The 12,365-nt window shown below is 37.9% G+C and overlaps 1 protein-coding gene across 2 annotated transcripts in view; it reads right to left on the bottom strand.

Annotated features, from left to right (window-relative positions):
* pcsk5.L (proprotein convertase subtilisin/kexin type 5 L homeolog) overlaps positions 1 to 12,365 on the bottom strand; it is a 237,696-nt gene that overhangs the window by 42,453 nt on the left and 182,878 nt on the right. The window contains exons 22-24 of one of the 2 annotated variants that reach the window (XM_018248748.2): positions 5,726 to 5,862; positions 1,830 to 2,027; positions 1,135 to 1,203 (exon numbers count right to left, since the gene is read on the bottom strand). In XM_018248748.2, coding sequence (XP_018104237.1) covers positions 1,135 to 1,203; positions 1,830 to 2,027; positions 5,726 to 5,862 — 404 coding nt within the window. Of the gene's footprint in view, positions 1 to 1,134; positions 1,204 to 1,829; positions 2,028 to 5,725; positions 5,863 to 12,365 lie in introns of those variants that run through there. The other variant, XM_041582244.1, reaches the window with a different exon arrangement.

The following is a 12,365-nucleotide window of genomic DNA, read 5'->3' as shown; positions in this document are numbered from 1 at the left end:
TGCGAGTCACGGTCTACACGCTTCTATCTCCCACAAAATGTGCTCATTTTTATTCTATGCTACTGTCTGAACAAACTTTCCTAATTATAAAACAATAAGAGCTGTATTCATAAAACTTTGCAAAATATTTACCACCTACAAAAAAAAGGTTTGGCATAATAATGGCAGACACAAAAAGTCATGCCGTTATATTGCACCAGCCCTGAACTGGTATAACCCACAGCCCAGGTGTCAAGCTGAAAGTGAAAAGTGGTGTAAAAAGTGGTGGCTCTGAAAGCTGGATTTTATGCAGCTTTTATCAAGGTAATTCCTATTTTCGCTCAGGAATTTTACAAACAGCTATACATTGACATAAACCCATTCAACTTTAGAGCTATGTGTGCCTTTTATGGCATTAAAATGGTGAAGTATGTTGTATTTGAAAGAGAATTTTACTACCTTTATAAATATGCCCCTTAAACTTTCCTCTCCCCAGGGAACATTTTCCCCATATGAGCCTTATAAATCATGAACATCCTGCGCTGTATCTGCATCCTAGCCTAGAAGTCAGTGAGCAGGGATTTACTTTTTATTTTATACATGTATATAGGGAACATGTATGTGCTGTAATATGGCTAGTTTCCCTAAACTTAACACTTTCACTGACAAATATTGTTTTCACAATTACATTTTAAAAAAAAAAAGCAACAAAGAGCTTTATGTGCTATTGGCACTACAAGAAATCAAAAATAATTTCCTCTGATTCCAGAAACATTTTCAAAATGAAATCTTCCTACAATAGCTCTGTTAGGGTTTAGAGACATAATCACACAGGGGTTCATTTTCTTTCACAAATCATAATATCGCACCCCTTAAAACATTATTGGCAAGGAGCACATGTCAATACAAGTACTTGTGGCTTGCACCTGTATGCTGGTCGATGAATATGGCGGAATTGGGAACAAGGGAGCCTCAAGCATTAACGCCTAGCTTGAGAAGGTGTTATTTTGAGAATCTGAGAGTCTGAATTTCGTCCCTTGCATTTGGTATATACTTTCCATGTGAGCCATTAAGGTTAAAATATGGATCAAATAATGGCACGTCCACCTTGGAACTTCAAGCTCCTGTTATTTTGTGTTAGTAAAGTATACCTACATGTGTAGCATTTATTGCATCCTGTTGTACATGACACACAGTTGCCAGTGTCGGGATCTTCTGTTTGTCCTGTACAGATACAAAGCAAAGAGCAGGTTAATAACTGCACTAAATAAACTCATGGATAACAAGTTGTAATAACTTTAGTTATTGCTTAAGATTTCTGGTTTTCTTAATCTACTCTTACTCCTTCTGTTTTTTCCAGTTCTTTTACATGTGCCTACTAATTTTGTGGTGCAAGCTCACAGTGTAGTAACTGCCTAGTGTAGAATATTACATTGCAGAATACAAATAATGCCCTTATTTATACATACATAAATTGTAGTCTAACAGTAGTCTTAAATCAATGATCTGGTGCCAGACTTTTTTTTGTGATCTGGACATTTGATTAGTTACTCAATACACCAGCATATTCAGTGTTCCTGTTCTCAAAAATGCCATCCTTGATTGCTGGGAAATGTTTGAAATACAAATGCCTCACCTGGATATTCATATCGAATGAACAACATGGCATGCAATAAAGTTCTATCAAAAGACTGAAAATTGCAAAACGCTATATTTCTTCTATGGTTTCTATTGAGCAGAACCATATTATCTGACTCCATGGTGAGGCCCACCCTTCACTTCAAAGCCTTAGCCACAACAGATGTGAATGAGATAACAGATGTTCTGGTTTCAGGTGCTCGTTTCATTACCTTCAGGACATTCTTGTTTCTTGCAGTCGTCATTGTCCAAGTAGAAGCCTTCCAAACATCTGATGCATTCAGTGGGACTGTTACACAGGTCACAGTTGAGTGGACACTGTATGCAGGTGCTCTCTGCAGCGTAATGACCCTGAGGGCAACCTTCTCTGCATTCCCCATTGTACAGGAAACGCATGATTCCATTTTTATCTTAAGCAAAGGAAGGGGGAGAAAAAGCAAGACATTACCATAAACTTATTTAGCTCTATTGACTTACAGCTGTTGGGCATGTGATGTCTGGATGATTCTACAAAGCTGTCATTAATTACTCCAGCATCCACCCTGCCTTCATTTCCTGCAGTTCAAGACTTCTTAAGGTTAATAAGATTCACTCAATATTATCCTCTGCTTTCTGTTCAAGCAAAGACATGCACAGCTATTCCTGCTGCTCCCAGGTATCATCAAAATAACAAACTCTTTTTTTTTGGCTTAGATGTGTTTGTATGCAGTTGCAGGTTGTAAAACACTATTGAGTCATCGGGGAAGCATTTCTTTTTATAAAAACGGGAACAGGCCACAGCTCAGAAGATTAACCAGCCTGAAAAAAACATGTTTCAGAAAAAGATATGGTTTTTCTTATAGAATTATAAGAATTATAACGACACTATGATTAAACTGTTAAAAAAGATGTTTGAAAAATTGCAGCATTCTCACAGATGAATTCATGGCATCCCAAATGACTGGAACCAATGTTTAAACAAATAAAAGTGCACAAAAGAAGATTTGAATACAGGTATGGGACCTCTTAACCAGAATGCTCAGGACCGGCTTTCCAGATTCTGGGTCTTTCTGTAATTACTGTAATCTCCATACTTTAGGTCTACGTAAACATTATTTAAAGGGATCCTGTCATCGGAAAACATGTTTTTTTCAAAACACATCAGTTAATAGTGCTACTCCAGCAGAATTCTGCACTGAAATCCATTTCTCAAAAGAGCAAACAGCTTTTTTTATATTCAATTTTGAAATCTGACATGGGGCTAGACATTTTGTAAATTTCCCAGCTGCCCCTGGTCATGTGACTTGTGCCTGCACTTTAGGAGAGAAATGCTTTCTGGCAGGCTGCTGCTTTTCCTTCTCAATGTAACTGAATGTGTCTCAGTGGGACATGGGTTTTTACTATTGAGCGTTGTTCTTAGATCTACCAGGCAGCTGTTATCTTGTGTTAGGGAGCTGTTATCTGGTTACCTTCCCATTGTTCTTTTGTTTGGCTGCTAGGGGGGGGGGGAAAGGGAGGGGAGTGATATCACTCCAGCTTGCAGTACAGCAGTAAAGAGTGATTGAAGAGCACAAGTCACATGACTTGGGGCAGCTGGGAAATTGACAATATGTCTAGCCCCCATGTCAGATTTCAAAATGTAATATAAAAAAATCAGTTTGCTCTTTTGAGAAATGGACTTCAGTGCAGAATTCTGCTGGAGCAGCACTATTAAAATAATTCATTTTGAAAAAATGGTTTTTTTTCCCATGACAGTATCCCTTTAAGCATTAAATAAACCCATTTTTTGACACATGCTTAAATACTATAATACTGACATGAGGTATCATTAATGAAAGATTTGACCTTTGTGTAATACATGACATTTGGGCAAAGGCCAGTATATTTGAAGATCGGTGGCCTCAAAGTTCCCTAGATGTATGGCCATAATCTGGATTTATGGGAACTCCTAAATATATTATGAATGGAGTGGAAAAGGGAATGCAAGTTACTTGGCTGGATGGCTGCTCTGATATCATTATTTTTTCTGTAATGGGATTTATTTTATGGGCACAGGACGAGAGTAACAGCACATTTACAGAACATGTGTCTGCAGGCAGTGGAAACTGAAGCAATTTAGCACACTGTGTTATTTCTATTTGTTTGTATCTGACAATCGTGCTTTACAGCACACATACAGTTACATGCAAAGAATCTGGCAAATGCAGTATTATTTATAAAAAGGTTTACTTGAGTTTGTTTTTTTTGTTTTGTACTATAGTGTAAAACACCCAGTTGCCAGACCACCATTAAAAAGTGCGGCTGCTGTAAACTAAACTAACCATTCAATAATCTCTTTGCACTTAATTCAGTTTATGGAAAGTCTGCACAGGGAACAGTAATGTATTGCTATTAACAGCAAGCAGTAAATAGACATGCAAGGTCTCCCTAGGTACAGGTGGTGGCAGCAGTGCTGCATGTGCCTACATACAGTCCAGGATTCCTTAAACAGTGTTTGCTAACGTTACTTTTAATTAATTGCCTTTCCATTAGATATAGGGCTTCATTGTGATTTTTTTATAGTGATTAGCTCTCATGAATGGACTTAAAATGGTCATTACCAGGGACATATAAGCCTCAGTTTAACAATTTATTTTTTTTAAAAAAGTGTATTGCAGTTAAAATATTATAATAGAACAAAATAATTGAGCCAAGTAGCCTTGATAATCTGATTACAATGTTTCTTTGACACATGTGTAGATCCCTTAGTCCATTTATACCCTAGTAATATAAGAAAAACACATCACACCAAAAGAAGAAAATGTTCCAGTATGTTATCTTGCTCTCACGTATGTCTCAGGCTCTGAGCCAAGAGGTCTCATGGTTAGTTCTGTTTAGAGGCATACCGACATACATTTAAAAAAAACGCTGTAATTTAAAGGAACACAACTCTTACTTAATTTAACCTCTAATCTACGCAATCTCATATTAATTCATACAACTGATCACCAAGTAAAAATGCATCTTCATTTTTCAATATCAAAACAAGATTGTAACTGATAATTACCAAAACCTTTCTGCATCCAGCAGCCTCTTGCTTCTGTATACCCCTCAATGCAGAGTACAGGTATGGGACCTGTTATCCAGAATGGCCAGGGCCAGATTTACATAGTGGGAGCCCCTAGGCCCACTGCCGTTCGTCGTCCCTGTCCCCTCCCCTTTATTTCTGCAAATTTTCATCATCTGGACTGGAGCAATGGGGATTGTTGCACGGGAAATTTATAAAATGATTGTATCTCCTGTGCATCCCCAGTGTTTTTGAACCAATGTGGGTGTGGTCCGGCAGCATGCCGCTTCCCTAAAATTCTGCCAACCTAGGCCCGGGCCTAGGTGGCCTTTCCACAAATCTGGGCCTGAGAATGGCCAGGACCAGGGGGTTTCCAGATAATGGATCTTTTCATAATTTGGATCTCCATATGTTAAGTCTACTAAAAAAACATTTTTACATGAATTAAACCCAATAGGAGTTTATTGCCCTCCATAAGGATTAATGATATCACGGTACTGTTTTATTATTACAGAGAAAAGGGAAATCATTTTTTAAAATCTCAATTATTTGATCAAAATCGAGTCAAACTTCCTGTAATTCGGATAATGGGCTTCCGGATAACAGATCCATACCTATACTTCTATCTTGAACTGAAGTTGGAACCATCTTGCCCTAATCTAGAAACCCATAGCAACCAGTCAGCTGTTAATTTCCAAAGAGCAGACTAGTAAATATTACTAATGGTTTGCTGTGGGTTTCTAGACATTGGTATCGTTTATTATGTTACCAAATGGGGGTAGATTTATTGCAATGGTACCCTTAATTTGTAGTTAAAAGCCAAGATTTCTTTCAGATGGTAGAAGGCAGTGTGTTGCTCATGCATAAGTGGTTCTTTGGGTAAATAAGACATTTATTTTAACTGTGTGACTTTTGAATGAGGGGGAATAATTTAGGACTGTTTTGAGCAATTTGTTTGTATCCACAAGTTCATTTTATATTGAAACTTTATCATTGTCTCTGCTTATGGGAGGAATGCCCCTGTTAAGTGCTTACACATATGCATCTGTAGGTTTGCTGTACAACATATAAATACTCCCTTACCTTTACCACAGGAGGTACATGTATCTGGCTCACTTCCATTGCATTCATGACAAGTATGATGGCACTGGTGACATTGTCTGTTCAACTCATATTTGTCAGATGGGCATCTCAGAACACATTGCTTGTTATCAAAAATCCTGCAATGAATATAGAAAATAGATCCAAATTCAGTCCCTTCTATTACCTTTTTCAGAGTCTTTATAATTATTCATTAATAACAATATTAGTAACCATAACTGCAATTTTCAGAAATGAGGACACAGATAAGTGAGAGATTGCATCCCTATTCTGCTGGCATCTCCTGAAGACAGGGAATTCACATTAGTCTGTATATTATAGTGACTTATTTTTACCCATGGGATGGGGATTTAGTAGTCTGTGCATGTGCATGATTGAAAGCTGGATTGAGTACTCTGTGCATGTATAGTTCAACTTTTATGTACAGTAACTTTGTAAATTTGTACCCAGATTTTGTTTTATTCATGGATAGTCCATGAACATCTGCTATGAAACTGTCCTATAGACCTACCACCCACTGCATTAAAAAAAAAACCTTGCTTTGGTTTCCATTCATGTTAGGATAGAGTTGCAATGAACATTTTTACCTGCTCATATGATCTATAGTAGCTGCATGCTGCAGCTAGAAACACTGGTATATAAGGGCTATGCTGTAGTTTCTTCTGTAAGAGGTGCTTTTGGGATGCCAAAGGGTAGGGGCCCCCAAACTTTTTACCCATGAGCCACATTCAAATGTAAAAAAGAGTTGGGGAGCAACACAAGCATGAAAACAGTTCCTGGGGATAAATAAGTGCTGTGATTGGCTATTTGTAGCCCCTATGTGGACTCTGTTTGGCAGTACACCTGGTTTTTATGCAACCAACACTTTTCTTCAAGCCAGGAATCAAATCCATCCAAGAGGTTGTGAGCAGCATGTTGCCACTGGTTGGGGATAAATGTCCTAGGGCATCAATCATTTCAGGAAGCCTCCTAATAATCATTTACTCCCTACTCATTAACTAGCTCCAGGCTTGCGATCCATACTACTCTGGCTGTATGAGGCATATAAGTTTTACAATTAAAGGGGACAGCTGATTTGCTCTACAGTAGGCAATGGGTCACATTTTGAGCCACATTCTTCTGGTTAGTCACTCTAGTGAAAGTGGATGGAAGGAGGGTCTACTTGGAGGTGTGCTTATTCTAATATATGTTTAGACACCCAAAAAGCCTTCAAGCTCTTGTAATCATAAACCAATCATGATTGCAGTCAATCTATTGGTTTAATATTCATTATATAGCTAATATAGATGCTCCACCCTTCTTTTTCTCTGATAATATTTCTTTCTATAATAAAGCTTAACACCACCAAAACCACAATTGTTATTAGAAGGGATTTTGGTAGATGTAGTTCTGCAACAGCTGCCACACAAGATCATTTGCCATCCTTGTCCAGTGCAAAGAGTTAAACCTGAAATAGTGTATTAGGCACGTTTGCATCAAGCAGTCTGTATCTACTTAGAAAAATATGCTTCTTGTTAACTTCCACAACGAAGTTATGAAAATCAGTAAACAGTCTAGAAAAAGTTTCCGCTTCCAATACTCTGGCAAACCCTTGTAAAATGTAAATAAAAAAGTGTGTTTAATGTTGTAAAAAAAAAAAAAGACTGAATTTGTTCTTCCTTGCTCTTGTTAGCTACTGTTGTTTTGCGGTTGGTCCTGTATAACTAGCAGACTCTTGAAGTTTCCCTACAAAGCCAGTACAGTGGCACAGATCTGTTAGGAGGAGAAATGGTTTGTAGTTCCAGTGCGTTTGTTAGGCTCCACAGTGGCTGGGAAACCTGGAGGCAGCATTTATGTGGTTATTGACTTACTTTTATCACAGATGACTGGCACCTTTTTGTGAAGGCACGTGTGTAAATGCCAGAACAAGGAGCCTCGCTCACTGCTTGGAATCAACCACAATGAGTCTTGGTAGAAACCATTTCCAGGTTATGCAGACTTACATTTTTCCCCCTAGTGACTAAGAAACCTTTGACGATGTTTGCACTTAATAAAAAAAATGGCAAGGAGATTTTTCAAAATGACAGCTTGTGAACCGGGTTCCCAAAACTCTGCCCTGAGTGATATATTCCTTACATAAAAAAAAGGTAATTCTATGGCATGCATGTGTTGCTCTCAGAGTAAATCAGTGCAGAAACATGCTTTGTAAAATGTCCCACTGTGTTTTTTAATAGGAAATTAGCTCAAAGACCATTTGTCAGAAAGTTAGTAAATCACCTTATTATGTGAGTGCAATTCATGAACAAACAAGCTCCTAACATCTCTCTGTGAACGGCAAACCAATATTCAAGTTTTACAGAGTTTTCCCAGGACGTGGCAAATAATTGGAGCCGTTGCTGTTTAACCGAGATCAACTAACATAAAGGTTAAATTCGTGATTGATCCCTATATCTCTCTCAAAACAGCACCTGTATCTAGAAATACCAGGGATTTTTTCATTGGTCCAGGTTTGTAAGATTGTACACTGCTAAGTTTATTAATATAATGTGTGTGTGTGTGTGTGTATATAGATATATATATACACAGATATATATTTCCTATAAAGTTATAAGCAAACCATTGAATTGCTTGGCAGAGGAAAAGAGTATTATGGGATCCGTTATTCAGAGTGCTGCAGTCTAGGCATTTTCCAAATAAGGGGTCTTTCTGTTACGTCAAGAGGCATGCTTTAAAGCTTTTGGTGAAGTGAAATGCATCAGTAGGAATGTCTTTGCATCAACATGGATTTATTCTTGCACAGTTAAAGGGGATCTACATACATATACAACTCTCATCTTCTGCTATTCTGAGAAATGCAGCCTACAGTTTATGTGAATTTTTTTAAATTTCATATTATTATCAGATTACACGACTGATACCATGAAGGTGTAACAGGCACACCCCCTGCTGTTCTGTCCAGGCAAGGTGAATTTACTGACGCAGGAATATTGTTTGCTAAGTTCTGTTGCTCCTGCTACACTGATCAATAGAACTGAGCTAAAAAGTGTCAGGAGACGCTTCTTGCATCAATAACTTGAACATTTGCCATTAAACCCCTAGAATAGCATGGATTTCCGTTGCCCATTTATGATATTTGCAGTGTGATAGATAGATAAATAGATGAGACAGACAGACAGACAGACAGACAGATGATAGATAGATAGATAGATAGATAGATAGATAGATAGATAGATAGATAGATAGATGATAGACAGACAGACAGACAGATAGACAGATGATAGATAGAAGAAAGAAAGATGATAGATAGATAAATAGATAGATAGATAGATAGATAGATAGATAGATAGATAGATAGATAGATAGATAGATAGATAGATAGATAGATAGATAGATAGAAGAAAGATTAGATGATAGATAGATAATGATAGATAGATGATAGACAGACAGATTAGATAGATGATAGATAGAAGAAAGAAAGATTAGATAGATAGATAGATAGATAGATAGATAGATTTTACCATTAAACCCCTAGAATAGCATGGATTTCCGTTGCCCATTTATGTTATTTGCAGTGTGATAGATGATAGATAGACAGACAGACAGATAAATAGATAGATAGATAGATAGATGATAGACAGACAGACAGATAGATAAATAGATAGATAGATTTTGCCATTAAACCCCTAGAATAGCATGGATTTCCGTTGCCCATTTATGTTATTTGCAGTGTAATAGATAAATAGATGAGATTGATAGATAGATAGATAGATAGATAGATAGATAGATAGAAATATTATAGATAGATAGAAGATAGATAGATAGATGATAGAGCGATAGATAGATGATAGAGCGATAGAAAGACAGACAGAACTCTCTTATGAAGCACACAGTATCAAGTATCTTTCTTTTTTTAAAGTTCTAATTGAAAGTAATTTGTGATTCAAAATTAGGTATATTATATTATGTCCAGCTAATTTTATATGTATTTTAGTTGAGCTGAATTACTTTGTTCTTTAAACAGTTTGCAAGTTACAGAAAATAAAGATAACCGAGCCAAATGCTTGCAACTGAAGTACATTTTGCATCTTGTGAATAATGCATGAAACCCCACATCCCAGGCTTTACATTCTGAAATGTTCTTTGACATTATGTTTTATTGTTTTTGATTTAGAGGCAAAATCAAGAACGAGAAAAAATGAAAATAGTAATGAAAAAAAAATATCAAGAAAACTTCCTGAGGACAAATCCAAAATGAACCAGCACCAGCAGTTCAAAGGTTTTTTTTTTTATATCTCCAATACAGTGTGATGGCCTGAGTCTAATTATAGAGCCGTGCCATTGAAGTCCATGAAAGGATGGTGCTATAGATTACAAAAGTAAATGTGAGAACAGAGCACACCCCCATACAGAAAATTGCTTTGAAGTGAACGGATCCTCCTGTCACTTGGCAGCCTTACAAATGAATAGTGGATTGAGTTGCTGATGGACTGCTGCCTACATAAAGATAAACAAAGACCACCATGTTTGTCTCTCAATGAGGCAACAATGTCTGTCAGTGGAGGACTGAATGTGAAGAGAATTGTCAATCAGTCCATCAATTATAGCACTGATTAACATGATGAAGGAAAAACAGAGGAAAGCAATACAACATGGAACAATAGTTAAAATGAGGTACAAAGCTAAAGAATGCGATGAAACAAAGGCGTAAATTCTACTATTGTTGCTTTAATTTTAGGGTAAAAGAGAGCCCCTGATCATAACCAGTGGATCCACTGATTCATCCTCCAATTCTTTCTTTTGGTCTTTTTTTACATTCTTTGTATATCCATGTGATCCTTTTATGTTTAGAATCCATCTGCTTATTTTCTTTTCAGGCCCCTAATGGTTTTCTTTCCATGTTACCTCTCACCTCCCCCTTACTCTTTGCCTTCCCTCACCTAAATCAGTGGCTTAGATACAAAGGGTCAGATTCAATTCAGTGAGAAAAAGTTCTCTCATGTTTTATCAAGTAAACACTCGTGGACGAGATTCAATTTGAGGAGAGTTCTAGTTTTTTCCCACAGACTTCAATAGTGTGCTCATGTGATAAACAGTGAGATACGTTTTTCTGAATTGAATTGCATCTCAACTTGAATCTCGTCCATGAGTTTTCATGTGATAAACATTTTTCTCACTGAATTGAATCTGGCCCAAAGTATGTAAACTTCCTTTGTATAGTTGTCTCAAGATGTATATTGGCAGTATTCTACATGGGGGTTAATACATAGCACCTCCCATGCACGGACTGATATTCAAAATAGACCCTGAGTGGCATCTCAAGTACACAGAGGCCCAAACAGCTTGATGTCTATGGAATCTTACAGCAGCCTCTTGCCAAAATCCACAGGTTGCCAGTTTGGTCCTGGCACTTTCATAAAAACATGCTAATTGCCTCATAACCAAATTTAAAGGAGAACTAAACCCTTGCTAATGAAATTTCTTACCCTATATAGACCCCCCTCTCCGTGCTCCCTCCAGCATAGGTGTTACCCTGGGTAAATGCCCCTAACTCTTTACTTACCCCTCAGTGCCATTCAGGGCAAGGGAGTTCACGAGTGCCATCTTCTTCTCTTCGGTAATCTTCAGGTCTTCTTCCGGCGCTTCGGCAATTTCCGTCACAGAAGATTGCTCAACTGCACATTCGCTGTTATGCCGATCTATTCAGGGCCGGGTTACATACCGGGTGCCCCTAGGCCCTCTGCCATTCCTCATCCCTGTCCCCTCCATTTGTGCACATGCACAAATTTCATCATCAGGTCGGGAGCACTGGGGATTGGCGCATGGGAAATGTAAAAAAACAATTGTATCTCATGATCAGCCCCAGAGCTTCCGAACCAATGTGTGCTTCATGCCATCCCCTAAAATCCTGCCACCCTAGGCCCGGGCCTTGGTGGCCTTTCCACAAATCCAGGTCTGGATCTATTCCCGAAGATTACCGAAGAGAAGAAGATGGTGAACGAGAACTCCGATGCCCTGAATCTGCACCGAGGGGTAAGTAGAGTATGGGGCATTTTCCAAAGGTACCACCTAGGCTAGGGGGAGAAGGGAGTCGGATATATGTAGGGTAGGGGTTTTTATTAGCACGGGTTTGGTTCTCCTTTAAGAACTGAAATTACATTGAGGATCGAGTAAGGAAACCCATTCAAAACTGAACACAAAAATAAAGTCAAAAATACTTACTCTAAAGGCTCATCTTAGTAGAATCTTTGCTAATGACAGAAACAATTGAGTACAAAAACATGGCAGACATACACAGGTCTTCCCAGCACATAATTTCTCTTAAAGGGTTGGTTCACCTATGGGGTGAACCACCCCTTTAATCTGAATCTATGCTATGCAGAGCCCAGGGCTTTTATGTTTCAGGTTGTGAAAATATAATATGACCAATAATTACAAATCCCTGCTTCCGCCGTGTACAGTTGTACTTAATAAGAAAAGCATGAATGGAATCTAATTGTACCAGTTATATCACTACAACTGCAGGAAGCATTTCCTCCCAATCTTGTATTACTCCATGTGCCTTTGGCCTCAGATGAAAATCAAAGTCAAATCTATAATTTTTCTGTGTGCCTATACACACACCTCATGTCTACAATCTGTGGTC

This window comes from Xenopus laevis, chromosome 1L (genome assembly GCF_017654675.1).
Source record: "Xenopus laevis strain J_2021 chromosome 1L, Xenopus_laevis_v10.1, whole genome shotgun sequence".
Taxonomy (NCBI): Eukaryota; Metazoa; Chordata; class Amphibia; order Anura; family Pipidae; genus Xenopus; species Xenopus laevis.
Note: the sequence above shows the minus strand (reverse complement) of the source record. Positions and strands in the feature narration are given on the sequence as shown.